At 44.9% G+C, this 16,610-nt stretch overlaps 1 protein-coding gene across 2 annotated transcripts in view; it reads left to right on the top strand.

Moving 5' to 3' along the window:
• SNX6 (sorting nexin 6) overlaps positions 1–16,610 on the top strand; it is a 52,661-nt gene that overhangs the window by 32,254 nt on the left and 3,797 nt on the right. For both annotated transcript variants that reach the window (XM_021715685.1, XM_008064319.2), the window contains 3 exons: positions 4,535–4,621; positions 9,633–9,792; positions 9,883–9,968. In XM_021715685.1, the coding sequence (XP_021571360.1) occupies positions 4,535–4,621; positions 9,633–9,792; positions 9,883–9,968 (333 nt within the window). The remainder of the gene's footprint in view (positions 1–4,534; positions 4,622–9,632; positions 9,793–9,882; positions 9,969–16,610) is intronic.

Genomic DNA, 16,610 nt, shown 5'->3' with positions numbered 1-16,610 from the left:
TGCCCAGGCGGGTCTCGAACCCGCGGGCTCATGCAATTCACTCACCTCAGCCTCCCAAAGTGCTGGGATTATAGACTGAGCCACCGAGCCTGGCTTATTATGTCTATTCTTGTAACTGTTAGGTAAGAAGTTTCATAGGTATATTTTTCCATAAAATAGTATTTTTGAGGAAGCTTCAAGTTTTCTCTAACATTTTATTGAAGTATATTAATATATATAGGAAAGAGCACATACCAGAAATATATAGCTCAGTGAAATTTTACAAATTTAGCACACTTATGTAATCAATACCCAGATCAAGAAATAGAACATTACCAGCAACTCAGCTGCCCTCCTCGCTTTCATTTTTTTTTTTTTTTGAGTTGGAGTCTCACTCTGTTGCCCAGACTGGAGTGCAGTGGCTGCTCCCGGCCACCGCAGCCCCGACCTGCTGGGCTCCGGCAATCCTTCCACCTCAGCCTTCCAAGTAGCTGGAACTACAGGCGCGCACTACCAGGCCCGGCTAATTTTTCATTTTATTGTAGAGATGAAGTCTCGCCAAGTTGCCCAGGCAGGTCTCGAACCCGTGACCTCAGGCAATCCACTCACCTCAACCTCCCAAAGTGCGGGATTACAGGCTGAGCCACCGAGCCCGGCATCCTCCTTGCTTTCAGCTGCCTTTTTTTTTTGGAGTCAAAGTCTCACTTTGTTGCCCAGGCTGGCACACTCATGGTCACCGAAGCCTCAACCTGCTGAGCTCAGGTGATCCTTCTGCCTCGGCCTTCCAAGTAGCTGGAACTACAGGCGTGTGCCACCATGCCCAGCTAATTTTTTTATTTATTGTAGAGATGAGGTCTTGCCAACTTTCCCAGGCTGGTCTCAAACCTCTGGGTTCAGGCAGTCCTTTACCTTGGCCTCCCAAAGTGCTGGGATTACTGGTGTGAACCACCACGCCTGGCATCAGCTGCCTTCTAAGGGCACTGCCTCCTAGTAGACTAAACTATCCTAGCTTCTAACAGTGTAGATTAGTTTTGTTTGTTTTTATATCTTATATAAATGCATTATACAGTTTGTATTTTTATGTGTTTCATTTATTCTACATTCATAAGATTCATCCATGTTGTTGCTTGTAAGTATAGTTCATTCTTTTTTGTTTGTTTGTTTTTCTTTTTCTTTCTTTCTTTTTTTTTTTTTTTAGACAAGGTTCTCAAACTTGTCTCTGGTCCTAAGCTGGAGTTCAGTGGTTTGATCATGAGTCATTGCAGCCTCAAACTCCTTAGCTCAAGGGATCCTCCCACACAGCCTTCGAGGTATCTAAGACTATAGGTGGCACCACCATACCCGGCTAATTTTTAAAGTTTTTTTGTAGAGACAGCGACTCACTGTGTTACCCAGGCTGGTCTTAAACTCCTAGCCTCAAGTGATCCTGCTCCCTCCTGCCTCGACCTCCCAGAGTGCGGGAATAACAAGCGTGAACCTAGTTCTTTCATTCTTATTGCTGTATAGTATCCCGTTAATTTGCTTATATCTATTCTGTTGGCGCTAGGCATTTGGGTAGTTTCTATTTGGACTTTAAAATAATATTGCTAACAGTCTAGGAAATAAAGCAAGACCTCATCTCCACCAAAAAACTAGCCAGATGTTGTGGTGCCCAACTGTGGTCCCAGCTACTTGAAAGGCTGAAGCAGAAGGATCACCTGAGCTCAGGGGGTGGAGGCTATGGTGAGCCCTGATTATTCCACTGCACTCTAGCCTGAGTGACAGAGTGAGACCCCAACTCAAAAACAATAAATACTGCTAAGACTACTCTTACATATGCTGCTGAACATAAGTATGCATTTCAATTGAGTATGTATAACTATGAGGGGAATTGATGAATCATAGAGTATTCAGGTAAAAAGCTTCAGCAGTTCACTGTTTCCCAAAGTGATTGTACCAATTTGCTCTCTTGGTGTTTTCGTTTTTATTATAGCCATTCAGGTAGGTAGACAGGTTTTTGTTTGTTTGTTTGTTTTTTGAGTTGGAGTCTCACTCTGTCACCTAGACTGGAGTGCAGTGGCCGCTCCTGGCCACTGCAGCCTCGACCAGCTGGTCTCTGGCAGTTCTTTCGCCTCAGCCTTCCAACTAGCTGGAACTACAGGCGCGCGCTACCACGCCCGGCTGATTTTTTGATTTATTGTAGAGATGAGGTCTCGCCAAGTTGCCCGGGCGGGTCTCCAACCCATGGGCTCAGGCAGTTCACTCACCTCAGCCTCTTAAGGTATGGGATTACAGGCTGAGCCACCAAGCCCGGCTGTCTTTCTCTTTTAAGGATAAGAAGGAAAAGAATTATTATTGTTGTTATTATTTTTTTGATTGGAATCTCACTCTGTTGCCCAGGCTGGATGCAGTGGCATGCTCACGGCTACTACCACAGACTTTGACCTGCTGGGTGATCCTTCCACCTCAGTTTTCCAAGTAACTGGAACCATGTGTATGCACCAACACACCCAGCTAATTTTTTGATTTATTGTAGAGACGATGTCTCAGCAAGTTGCACAGGCTGGTCTCAAACCCCTGGACTCAGGCTATCCTCTCGATTACGCTTCTCAAAGTGCTGGGATTACAGACGTGAGCTACTGTGCCTGGCAAGAATTATTTTTAATACAATCAATATCATTATCAGTGATTCCCCTTTAATGTCACCAAATATCTAGTATATACATTTTCCCAATTGTCTCATAAATGGCTTTTTATAGTGTAGGTAGGTTGTTAAAGATACAAAGTCTCATATTGTATTTGGTTAATGTGCTACATTTTTCTTTATCTTTTGTCTCTCCATACTGAAGAGTTCTCATCTTTATAGTCTGATTTGATCTCCCTTTTCATCACAGCTCAAACTTACCAAATGTGTTTATTATTCTTTATTGTCTTCAAGCACATTTTATTAGTGCTTTGGTTCTTTTTATTTTTGTTTTATAGTTGGAGTCTCACTCTGTCGACCAGGCTAGAATGCAGTGGCATGCTCACAGCCACTGCAGCCTTGACCTACTGGGCTCAGGTGATCCTTCTTCCCCAGCCTTCTAAGTAGCTGGAACTATAGGCATGGACCACCATGCCCAGCTAATTTTTTTTTTTTTAGTTAGTCTCACTCTGTCACCCAGACTGGAGTGCGTTAGCCGCTCCCGGCCACCGCAGCCTCGACCTACTGGGCTCTGGCGATAGCTTCCGACTCAGCCTTCCAAGTAGCTGGAACTACAGGTGCGTGTTACTACACCCGGCTAATTTTTGATTTATTGTAGAGATGAGGTCTCGCCAAGTTGCCCAGGCGGGTCTCGAACCCGCGGGCTCAGGCAATCCACTCATTTCAGCCTCCCAAAGCGCTGGGATTACAGGCTGAGCCACCGAGCCTGGTTAATTTTTGATTTATTATAGAGATGAGGCCTCGCCAAGTTGCCCAGACTGGTCTCGAACCTGTGGGCTCAGGCAATCCTCTCACTGTAGCCTCCCAAAGTGCTGGGATTATAGATATGAGCCACTGTGTCTAGCCAATATAATGGTTCCTGTATGTTACATAGGAGAAGGTTCTTTTTTTTTTTGAGTTGGAGTCTTATTGTGTCACCCAGTCTGGAGTGCAGTGGCATACTCACGGCCACCACAACCTCAACCCTCTGGGCTCGGGTGATCCTTCCACCTCAGCCTTCCAAGTAGCTGGAACTACAGGCACGTGCCACCACGCCTGGCTAATTTTTTGATGTATTGTAGAGATGAGGCCTTGCCAAGTTGCCCAGGCTAGTCTCGAACCTATGGATGCAGGCAGTCCTCTCATCTTGGCCTCCCAAAGTGCTGGAATTTAGGTGTGCGCCTGGCTATTAATGCTTTAGTGAAGTTTTCTAGGTATTCTCACCAGGATTGATTTGAATGGCTTAGTGTATCATTGCTAGCCTTTGTTACTTTAAAGTTGTGTGTACACATCAATTACAATTGAAATGAATAGAGAGAATATATTAGTGAAGGTAAAAGTTGATATTGAAACTGGTTTATAGCCAGGCGTGTGTGTGTGTATGTGTGTGTGTGTGTGTATGTGTGTGCGCGCACGCACGCCCATGCACGCCCACGCACATATTCACACATACTCACTCTGTTGTCCAGGCTGGAGTACTTACTACAGCCTTTACCTCCTGAGGTCAGGCAATCCTTCTGTATCAGCCTCCCAAGTAACTGGGACTAGAGGCATGTGCCACCATGCTCGGCTTATTTTTTGTGTTTTTTGTTGAGACGAGGTGTCTCTATATTGTCCAGGCTGGCCTTGAACACCTGGTCTCAATAACCAAGCATTTGAATAAAAAATAGAGTCCTTTCAAAAATTTACTAATCCTGCTTGATCTGATCTTGTTTCTGTTCATTATATGTCAGAGTTGCAAAGGAAAGTTAACAGGCTAGAAGGGAAGAAAACCAAGATAAACTGGGGTGGATACTATAGTTATTTATAACTTTAGTTTTTTAATAGTAATTAAGGAAAACTCTGAGAGGATATAATTACTGACCAAATACTTAATTTTTTCCTTTTTTTCAGAAAATAGAAGCACGAGTGTCTGCTGATGAGGACCTCAAACTTTCTGACCTTTTAAAATATTACTTAAGAGAATCTCAAGCTGCTAAGGTAACTATTTTTTTTTTAGTGAGCTTGTTTACAAAAAACCATTTCTTCAGAAATTGTTTAGGCTTAAGATGTTGATGATTGTCTCGTGATTTTAACTTATATTTTCAAGTGACAATTTTTTTTTCTCCTTTTAGAAATTGTACATATGTGTGTAGTTGTACATATTTTATGTGAGAAACCCCACATAAAAGTTTCCTCTGGCTGAGCATGGTGGCTCAGCCTATAATCCCAGCACTTTGGGAGACTGAGGAGAGTGGATTGCCAGATCTTACGGGTTTGAGACCAGCACCGGGCAACTTGGTGAGACCTTGTCTCCACATTAAATAAAAAAGTAGCCAGGCATGGTAGTATCACTACAATTAAAAAAAAAATTAGCCAGGCGTGGTGATACATGCCTGTTGTTCCAGCTACTTGGGAGACTGAGGCAAAAGGACCACCTGAGCCAAACAGGTCGCGGCTGCAGTGGGCATGAGCATGCCACTGTACTCCATTCTGGGTAACAGAGTCAGACTTCAACTAAAAAAAAGGAAAAAAAAGTTTTGACTGGGCTTGGTGGCTCAGCCTGTAATCCCAGCACTTTGGGAGACCGAGGCGAGTGGATTGCCTGAGCCCGCAGGTTTGAGACCAACCCGGGCAATTTGGCGAGATGTCGTTTCTACAATAAATCCAAAATTAGCTGGGCATGATAGCACGCACCCGTAGTTCCAGCTACTTGGAAGGCTGAGGCAGAAGGATTGCTGGAGCCCAGCAGGTCGACGCTGCGGTGGCCGTGACTGTGCTACTGCACTTAGCCTGGGAGACAGAGTGAGACTCCAACTCAAAAAAAAAATGGTATGCAGTGACTCATGCCTGTAATCCCAGCACTTTGGGAGGCAGAGGTGTGAGGATTATCTGAGCCCAGGGGTTCAAGACCAATCTAAGCAACATGGTTAGACCTTGTCTCTACAGTAAATAAAAAAATCAATCGGGCATGGTGGCATATGCCTGTGGTTCTAGCAACTTGAAAGACTGAGGTGGAAGGATCACCTGAGCCCTGCAGGTCGAGGCTTCAATGACTGTGAGTGTGCCACTGCACTCTAGCCTGGGTGACAGAGTAAAACTCCAACTCAAAAAAAAAGTTTCCTCTATAAATTTCTACTACAGTATAATCTGGCACTTTTCAAAAAATTGAATGAGGTATATTTCTTCAGGTAAAATACCTGCAAAAACAAAAGTAAACCTCCCAAGTAACCATTGTTATAGCTAAAGGATTTCTAATTTGATTTATGTAAGTCCTCTCTTGAGGGTAAGAGCATCATAAAACAATAATTTGTTGTTATTTTAAAAAAATTTTTAAATTTTCAAATTTTTTTGGGTTGGAGTCTCACTCCATCGCCCAGACTGCAGTGCAGTGGCCGCTCCCGGCCACCGCAGCCTCGACCTGCTTGGCTCCGGTGATCCTTCTGCCACAGCCTTCCAAGTAGCTGGAACTACAGACGTGCGCTACCACGCCTGGCTGATTTTTGATTTATTGTAGAGATGAGGTCTCGCCAAGTTGCCCAGGCGGGTCTCAAACCTGAGGGCTCAGGCAATCCACTCACCTCAGCCTCCCAAAGGTGCGGGATTACAGGCTGAGCCACCGAGTTCGGCTTGTTTTTATTTTTTGAGTCAGGATTTTATTCCTGTCACCCTGGGCTCAGAATGATCCCTTCGTCTCAGCCTCCTGAGCAACTAGGATATAGGCGTCCGCCACCATGCTCAGCTAATTTTTAAAATTTTATTTTGTAGAGACAAGGTCTCACTATGTTGCCTAGGCTGGTCTTGAACTCCTGCACTCAAGCAGTCCTCCTGCCTTGGCCTCCCAAAGTGTTGTGATTATAGGCATGAGTTTCTGCAGCTGACCAAGAGTATGTTTTACTTTAGAACAACTCACGTTTATTTTTGGAATGTTGTTTATGTGCAAGACTAGAAGTCTTACTAGTCAAAAAAATGTTTAACGCAGGAATCTAAAAAAGCACTGAGAACTTAGTCATTCAGATAATCCAGATTCAGTGTTAATTTGTGAATTGAGACAACACAGAAAATTTTCATCTGATTAGCAATGCTGATAATTTTTATCAAATTATCAATAACCCTTTAAATACTTACATACTTATAAATATACTGCTCATACCAAATTATTTTAAATCAAATTGTGTCTTTTAACCTATTTACATGGATGGGCAGTGATAAAATGAATTGAATTCTTCCCCCTTTTATTAGAGTTTTTTTTTTTTAGTCTGGTCTCTGTCACCCGGGCTGGAGTGGAGTGCAGTGGCACAATTACAGTTCACTGTAGCCACAACCTCCTGGGCTCAGGCGATCCTCCTGTCTCAGCCTCTCAAGTAGCTGGTACTATAGGCAAGCGCCACTACACCTGGCTGTGTGTGTGTGTGTGTGTGTGTGTGTGTGTGTGTCTCTCAAATTCCTAAACTTAAGCAGTTCTCTGTCCTCTGCCTCCCAAAGTGCTGGGATTATAGGCATGAGCTACCATGCCCGGGTGGCTGAATTGTTCACTTTTTTTGTTTTTTGAGTTGGGAGTCTCACTCTGTCGCCCAGGCTGGAGTACAGTGGCACGCTGGCGGCCACCGCAGCCTTGACCTGCTAGGCTCAGGTGATCCTTTCACCTCAGCCTTCCAAGTAACTGGGACTACAGGCATGTGCCACCGCACCCGGCTAATTTTTAAATTTATTGTAGAGATGAGGTTTCATCAAGTTTTCCAGGCTGGTCTCGAACCCATGGGCTCAGGCAGTCCTTTCACCTCAGCCTCCCAAAGTGCTGGGATTATAGGTGTGAGCTACTGCGCCCAGCTGAATATTTTCATATACTTATTTACCATTTGTGTATCTTCTTTGATGAGATATCTGTTAAGGTTTATTGCCCATTTTTCAAGTAGGTTTATATTCTTGAATTTGAAGAGTTCTTCACGTATTTTGGATGAAAGTCTTTTATCAGATAAATGTTTTGCATGTATTTTCTCCCAGTCTTTAGCTTGTGTTTTTATTCTTTTTTTTTCTTCTTTTTTTAGAGTTGGCGTCTCACTCTGTTGCCCAGGCTGAAGTGCGGTGGCATGCTTACGGGCACTGCAGCCTCGACCTGCTGGGCTCAGGCGATCCTTCCGTCTCAGCCTTCCAAGTAGCCGGAACTACAGGCACACGCCACCATACCCAGCTAATTTTTTGATTTATTGTAGAGATGAGGTCTCGCCAAGTTGCCAAGGCTGGTCTTGAGCCCCTTGACTCAGGAAATCCTCTCTCCTTGGCCTCCCAAATTGCTAGGATTATAGGCATGAGCCACCGCACCTGGCCCCTTTTTATTCTCTTGACAGTATCTTTTGCAAAGCAGAAGTTTTGATGAAGTCCAACTTATCACTTATTTATTTCATAGGTTGTGTCTTTGGTGTTGTATCTAAAAAGTTACACCAGAGCTGGTGATAACGCAGTACTCCAAAAAAAATAGATATCACCAAACCTAAGATGATCTAGATTTCCTCATCTGTTATTTTCTAGAGATTTTAAATAGTTTTGTGAGGTCGGGCTTGGTGGCTTAGCCTGTAATCCCAGTACTTTGGGAGGCTGAGGCGAGTGGATAGCCTGAGCCCGTGGGTTCGAGACCCGCCAGGGCAACTTGGCGAAACCTTGTCTCTACAATAAATCAAAAAGTAGCCTGGCATGGTCAGTTGATTATGCTGGGCGCAGTTGCTCATTCCTATAATCTCAGAACTTTGGGAGGCCAAGGCAGGAAGATCACTTGAGCTCAGGAGTTCGAGAACAGCCCGGGCAACATAGTGACACCACATCTCTTTTGCGGGGGCGGGGTTGGAGTCTCACTCTGTCGTCCAGGCTAGAGTGCAGTGGCATGCTTACGGCTACCGCAGCCTTGAGCTGCTGGACTCAGGCGATCCTTTTGCCTCAGCCTTCCTAGTAGGTGGAACTACAGGTATGTACCACCATGCCCGGCAAATTTTTTGATTTATTTGTAGAGACAAGGTTTCACCATGTTGCCCAGACTGGTCTTGAACGTGTGGACTCAGGCAGTCCTCTCGTCTCTGCCTCCCAAGTGCTGGGATTACAGGCGTGAGCTACTGCACCCAGGAAGACCACATCTCTTTAAAAAAAAAAAAAAAAAAAAGAAGCCGGGCTCGGTGGCTCAGCCTGTAATCCCGGGCCTTTGGGAGGCTGAGGTGAGTGGATTGCCTGAGCCCGCGGGTTTGAGACCCGCCTGGCAGGCGAGACCTCATCTCTACAATAAATCAAAAAATTAGCTGGGCATGGTAGTGCACGCCTATAATTCCGACTACTCGGAAGGCTGAGGCAGAAGGACCGCTGGAGCCCAGCAGGTTGAGGCTGCGGTGGCCGGGAGCGGCCACTGCACTCTAGTCTGGGTGACAGAATGAGACTCCAACTCAAAAAAAAAAAAGGAAAAGGATATGGGGTTTCTTTTTGAATGGTGAAAATTCTCTAAAATCGGTTTTGTGTTGATTATTACACACCTCTGTGAGCATGCTAAAAACCACTGAGTTATGTATTTTAAATGACAAGTTGTATAATATTTAGATTATCTGAATAAAGCTGTTATTAAAAAAAATTAGACCAGGCTTGGTGGCTCAGCCTGTAATCCCAGTACTTTGGGAGGCCGAGTCGAGTGGATTGCTTGAGCCTGCAAGTTCAAGACCAGCTTGGACAACTTGGTGAGAACTCGTCTCTACAATAAATAGGAAATTAGCTGGGCATGGTAGCACGTGCATGTAGTTCCAGGCTACTTGGAACACAGAGGCGGAAGGATTGCTGGAGCCCAGGAGGTGGACCCTGGGGTGGCGGTGAGTGTGCCACTGCACTCCAGCCTGGGTGGCAGAGTGAGACTCTAACTCAAAAAAAAAGAAAAATTAGAAGATTAACTGGCATGTCATATTCCCTGTGTGGGGCTGGTTTTGGTAGTGGAGACTGCTAGAAATATGCAGCATATACTATTGTGAAGCATTCTGTTTTACAGGATCTCCTGTATCGAAGGTCTAGGTCACTAGTGGATTATGAAAATGCTAATAAAGCATTGGATAAAGCAAGAGCAAAAAATAAAGACGTTCTACAGGCTGAAACCTCCCAACAATTATGTTGTCAGAAATTTGAAAAAATATCTGAATCTGCAAAACAAGGTACTGTTATTATAGTAAACTTTACTCACAAGATATGCTTGATGACAATTATGTAAATTAAGTAGTTAATCCTCATTTCTTTGTTCACAGAACTTATAGATTTTAAGACAAGAAGAGTGGCTGCATTCAGAAAAAATTTAGTGGAACTGGCAGAGTTAGAACTGAAGCATGCAAAGGTAGTGTTATATTAAGGATTTAATGATTTAAGTGACATGTAATTGAGAAACGAATCAGCTATGACATTGAAAATCATTTGACAACAGTTGGTTTCTACAGGTGCTGCTGTGTGAACTGTTCCTGAATTTGCAGTTATGTTTTCCCGGATTATTTCACTCCTTCAAAATAGTTGCTTTTAGTAAATAAATATCCTCCCTCTAAACTTTTAAGGTTTATTTATTTATTTTGAGCACCAGGGTCTTACTGTGTTCTCCAGGCTAGTCTCTAACTCCTGGGCTCAAGCAATCCTCCTGTCCAGGTTGGAGTTCAATGGCATGATTGTGGCCACAGTAGCCTCAACCATCTGGGCTCAGGCCATCCTTCTATCTCAGCCTTCCAAGTAGCTGGAACCATAGGCACGCACTACCATTCCTGGCTAATTTTTTATTTATTGTAGAGATGAGGTCTCGCCATGTTGCTCAGGCTGGTCTCAAACCCTGAGCTCAGGTAATCCTCTTACCTCCGCCTCCCAAAAAGCTAGGATTACAGGTGTGAGCCACTGCCCCTGATCCCTTAGAGTAATTTTAACAATAAAGACTGTTAGAATTGAGAGGTATTTTAAAGACCATTTAAGGCCAGACATGACTGCTCACCCTGTAATCCTAGCACTCGGGGAGGCCAAAGTGTGAGGCTTGCTTGAGGCCAGGAATTTGAGACCAGCCTGGGCAACATAGCAAGATCCCCATCTCTACATTAAAAAGAAACACTTTAAAAAAAATTAGCTGGGCATGGTGGCTCATGCTTGTAATCCCAGTACTCTGGGAGGCAGAGGCAAGAGGATTGCCTGAGCCCAGGGGTTCGAGACTAGTCTGAGCAACTTGGCAAGACCTTGTCTCTACAGTAATTCAAAAAATGAACCGGACGTGGTGTCACCCGCCCGTAGTTTCAACTACTTGGAAGGCTGAGGTGGAAGGATTGCCTGAGCCCAGCAGGTTGAGGATGCAATGGCCAAGAGCATGCCATCCTCAGCAACACGGTAAGACTCCAACTCAAAAATAAAAAATTATTTAATTCAACTAAGAATAATATCTGCAATAATGGTCAGCCCTGAATGAATCTAGTACCTAATATAGAAACCAGTATCACTTTTTGATTAGTTTATAAAAACTCTTCAACAAAAACATTAAGAATTTTGCCGGACTTGATGGCTTATCCTGTAATCCCGCGCTTTGGGATGCTGAGGTGAGTAGATTGCCTGAGCCCGCGGGTTCGAGACCCGCCTGGGCAACTTGGCGAGATCTCATCTCTACAATAAATCAAAAGTTAGCCAAGCATGGTAGCGCGTGCCTGTAGTTCCAGCTATTTGGAAGGCTGAGGCGGAAGGATTGCCGGATCCCATCAGGTCGAGGCTACAGTGGCCAGGAGCGGCCACTGCACTCCAGTCTGGGTGACAGAGTGAGACTCCAACTCAAAAAACGAAAAGAAAAAAATGAATGACTGCGTAGATCAATAAGAAAATATTACTATAAGTTTGGCATTATTTACTCTTACTGAGCCTGGGTTTTTTTGTTATTGTTGTTTTTTGGATAGACAGGGTTCTGCTATATTGTCCAGGTTGGTCTTGAACTCTTGGGTTCAAGCAGTCCACCCACTTTGGCCTCCCAAAGTGCTGGAATTACATGAACCATGCCACTGGTTCCCCCCCCCCTTTTTTTTTAAAGAATGCATGAACTACCTTTGGATCAGGGATTAGCAAACTAGAGCATATCTGCTTTTGGACAGTCTGTGAGCCAAGAATGGTATTCGCAATTTAAGTTTTTATTTTTAATTTTATTTAATTTTTTTATTTTTTTGAGTTGGAGTCTCACTCTGTCCCCCAGGCTGGAGTGCAGTGATACGCTGACAGCCACTGCAGCCTCAAACTGCTGGTGATCCTTCTGCCTCAACCTTCCAAGTAGCTGGAACTAAGGGCATGCACCACTATTCCCAGCTACTTTTTTTATTTTACATTATTTTTTGAGTTGGAGTCTCACTCTGTCGCCCAGACTGGAGTGCAGTGGCCGCTCCTGGCCACCGCAGCCTCGACCTGCTGGGCTCCAGCGATCCTTCCGCCTTAGCTTTCCAGGTAACTGGAACTACAGGCGCGCAGTACCACGCCTGGCTAATTTTTTATTTATCGTAGAGATAAGGTCTCGCCAAGTTGCCCAGGTGAGTCTCGAACCCGCGGGCTCAGGCAATCCACTCACCTTGGCCTCCCCAAGTGCTGGGATTACAGGCTAAACCACCGAGCCCGGCCTACTTTTTAAAATGTATCGTAGAGATGTTGTATCGCCAGGTTGCCCGGGCTGGTCTCAAACGTGTGGGCTCAGGCAGTCCTCTCACCTTGGCTTCCCAAAGTGCGGGAATTATAGGCATGAACCACCACGCCCAGCCAATTTAGTTTTTACTCTATTTTATTTTTCAGTTGGTGTCTCACTGTTGCCCAGGCTGGAGTGGCACAGTCATGGCTACTGCAGTCGTGACCTGCTGGGCTCAGGTGAATCTTCCACTAGATCTTCTAAGTAGCTGGGAAAACAGGCACACAGCACCACACCTAGCACTTTTAAAAAACTTCATTGTAGAGATGAGGTTTCACCATGTTGGCCAGGATGGTCTTGAACTCCTGGGTTCAAGCAATCTTGTCCCTTCAGCCTTCAAAAGTGCTGGGATTACAGCTGTGAGCCATCGCACCCATCTCGTATTTCTAAATGGTTGTAAAGAAAGAGTAAAAGAACATTTTATGACGTGATAATTATGTGAAATTCAAATTTAAATACCTCTAATATTAAGTTTTATTGGAACATAGCCAAGCTCAACATTTATGCTTTGTCTATGGCTGCTTTCATGTTGTAGCAGTGTAGTTGAAAGAGAAACCAGTCGGCGGCGATGGCTTAAGCCTGTAATCCCAGCTCTCTGTGAGGTGGAAGCAAGAGGATTGCCTGAGCAAACAGGTTCGAGACCAGCCTGGGCAAAAGCAAGACCTCATCTTTAAAATAAATCAAAAAGGTAGCTGGACATGGTGGTGCACACCTGTGGTTCCAGCTACTTGGTAGGCTGAAGTAGTAGGATCTCTTGAGTCCAGCAGGTCGAGGCTGTGGTGACCGTGAGCCTGCTACCACATTCCAGCCTGGGTGACTTTGAGACTCCGACTCAAAAAATAAAAATAAAAAACAAACCAGAAACCACATGTGTCTCAGAGACTAAAATACTTTCCTTTTAGCCTTTTACAGAAAAAAGTTGCCGAATACTGCTATAGATTGATATCAGCCTCTGATTTCCAGATTCTGTACGTTTTCTAATTCTTTCTGAAATTAGTTCTCAGTATTTAGATTTCTGATAACTGTTCTGTTTCAGTGGTTCTCAACCAGAGATGGTTTTGCCCCTCGGGGACCGTTTAACAATGTCTGGAGACATTTGTGGTTGTCACAACTGTGTTTGGGTGGGTGACTACCGGAATGTAGTATGTAGAGTCCAGGGATGCCGCTAAACATCCTACAGTGCACAGGGACAGTCCCCACAACAAAGATTAAACACCCCAAAATGTCAGTAGTGCTAAGTTTGAGAAACCTAGAGTCTGAGATGTTTTAGTGACTTTTGTCATTCTAAACAGTCTTATTTGTTCCCAGAAGCCACGTAAGTTATTCCCAAAGGACTCGGTTTGGTAAAGTTTACGGTAAGATAATGTGAAACTACTTTGTGTTTCATTTATTATAATTATGTCTTGCCATGTAACTGAAATCTGGTTGTAACAGAAAACTAAGCACTCATGTAGCTTTCATGGTCTTAAAAATAGGCTCACATTCTGTATTAATGAACTATAACGTGTGCGATAAGGCCAGGGACAGAAAAAATGATGAATCTGACTAGCGAGGGTGTGAAGTGAGTACTCCTTTGCCCTACTGGTAACGTGTGAATCAGTATAAGGTAGCCCCCCCTTATCTGCAGGGACACGTGCCAAGACCCTCAGTGGATGTCAGAAACCATGCAGTATACCAAACCCTATATACACTGTTTTTTCCTACACATACCCATCTATGATGAAGTTTAATTTCTAAATTAGGCACAGTAAGAGATGAACAATGAAACTAATAATGAAGTAGGAAAGCTAGAACAGTACACTGAAATAACATTATGTGGATGTGCATGCTCATGCATGTGTTCGCACTCCCTGTCAAAATAGCTTGATATTTTCAGACCAGAGGTGACTGTGGGTAACTGAAACCATGGATGAGGGGGGACTACCATGCACTCCTTGGGAGGGCAGTTTGGCAATGTGTCAGAAATGGAGAACGTACATTTTTAGACCCAGCAGTCCCAGTTGAGGAATACCTTCAAGAAGATAATTTCACAAATACAAAAAGAGGCTCAAAATCACGTGTCACAATTCTGTTGTTACATTGGCCAAAAAATTGACAGTCACCTAAACACTGACAACTGAGAGAAAAAATTTTTTAGATCATTTCAGATTTTCAGAAGAATTGTAAAAAGAATACACAGGATTCTTGTATGCTCTTCACCCAGACGTGCACGTTATCATGGTTTCTTTATTATTTCTCCTTCTCTTCCTTCTTTTCTCCCTTCCTCTTTCCCTTCCTGTTATTTCATACGCCCTCACCCTTGTACACACCCATGTTTTCTTGAACCATTTAAGAGTAAGTTGCAGCCGGGCTAGGTGGCTCACGCCTACAATTTGGAAGGGGAGCACTTTGGGAGGGGAGGTGTGAGGACTGCCTGAGCCAGGGGTTCCAGACCAGCCTGGGCAACTTGGTGAGACCTCATGTCTACAACAAATCAAAAAATTAGCTGGGCGTGGCGGTGCATGCCTGTAGTTCCAGCTGCTTGGAAGGCTGAGGTGGAAGGATCAGCTGAGTCCAGCAGCTTCAGTCTCCAGAATAGCTAGGACTACAGGCACGCGCCACCATGCCCAGCTAATTTTCGTATTTTTTAGTAGAGGTAGGGTCTCACTGCGTCGCCCAGTGTGGTCTCAAACTTCTGGCCTCAAAGCAATCCTCCTGCCTCGGGCTCCCAAAATGCTGGAATTGCAGGTGTGGGCTACTGCGTCCAGCCTCCTACAGAAGACTTCCTAATTCTAAAGTGTAAAATAATAACTTTGCCAGTGAGAAATCTGGGGTTAATGTTGTCAGGAAGGCAGAGCTAATCAACAGCATGTGCCTCCTGATATGACGCAGTGAGAAGATCTGAGCGTCACCTCTCAGGTATTCCCTCCAAAAGAACACAACCTACATTCAGTCATTAAGGAATCTCAGACAAACCCAAATTGAGGGACCTTCTGTAAACAGGCCTGTGTTCTTCAAAAAGTCAGTGTTTCGAAACACGACTCAGGAACTTTTCCAGATGAAAGGAGTCTTTAAAAAGACATGTACACTAAACGGAACACAGTATTTTATATTTCCGTTTGCCATTAAGGACATTACTGGGCCCACGGGTTCACCTGAGCCCAGGCTGAGGCTGCAGTGAGCCGTGATTGTGCCACTGCGCTCCAGCCGGGGTGACAGAGCAAGATCCTGTCTTCAAAAAATCAGTCACGCGGGTTCGTGACCCACCTGGGCAAGCGAGACCTCATCTCTACAATAAATTAAAAAAATCAGCCGGGCGCAGTAGCGCGCGCCTGTAATTCCGGCTCCTTGGAAGGCTGAGCAGAAGGATTGCCGGAGCCCAGCAGGCGAGGCTGCGGTGGCCGGGAGCGGCCACCGCGCTCCAGTCTGGGCGACAGAGTGAGACTCCGACTCAAAGAAAAAAAAATCAGTCAGGCCAGGCTCGGGGCTCAGCCTGTTATCCCAGCACTTCGGGAGGCCGAAGCGAGAGGACTGCCTGAGCCCGCGCGTTCGAGGCCGGCCCGGGCAACTTGGCCAGACCTGGTCTCTCCAGTAAACAAACAATTAGCCGGAGCCGGGCGTGGTAGCGCGCGCCTGTGGTCCCGGCCACTCGGAAGGCTGAGGCGGAAGGATCGCGCGAGCCCAGCAGGTCGACGCTGGGGTGGCTGTGAGCGGGTCGCTGCACTCCAGCGTGGGTGACGGAGCGAGACTCCGACTCAAACACAAAGAGTCCATAAAAAGCAGCATTCTGCGGGGAAAATTCTTGGGACTGTGTAAATAGCTCATCACTTAACCACCGCTTCTCAACAGAACTTTGTCCAGCAATGAAAGTGTTCTACATTCGGCATTGTCCAATATGGTAGCTACCTGTGGCTGTCGAACATTTGTTTCGTCTTGAGTTGGAGTCTCACTTCGTCGCCCAGACCGGAGTGCGGTGGCCGCTCCCGGACTATATGACGCTACCCGCTGGGCTATTTTAATTAATCACTTCAGCCTTATTATATTTTGTAGGGGTTTCAAAATATTTATGTATTTATTTCACATTCGTTGTAGAAAACAAAAGAAAGAGGTACTTTGTCTTCTGTGTTTCAAGGTATAGTTATTCCTCAGTGTCTACTTTTTTGCTCAAATATTTAAAATGAGCTATGGATTGAAGGATTATAAATAGAATATGCCTACAGAAATTATACTCATTTATGTTTTGTTTGTTCTGGATAACCCCAGAGAGATGAAAGGCAGACAGACTGGTAGTGAGGGTTTACAAGGAGCAAGCCAACTCACTCTGAA

This window comes from Carlito syrichta, unplaced genomic scaffold, assembly GCF_000164805.1.
Source record: "Carlito syrichta isolate Samal-C Ts95f unplaced genomic scaffold, Tarsius_syrichta-2.0.1 Scaffold307289, whole genome shotgun sequence".
NCBI lineage: Eukaryota > Metazoa > Chordata > Mammalia > Primates > Tarsiidae > Carlito > Carlito syrichta.
This window is presented reverse-complemented; position numbering and strand designations above follow the sequence as displayed.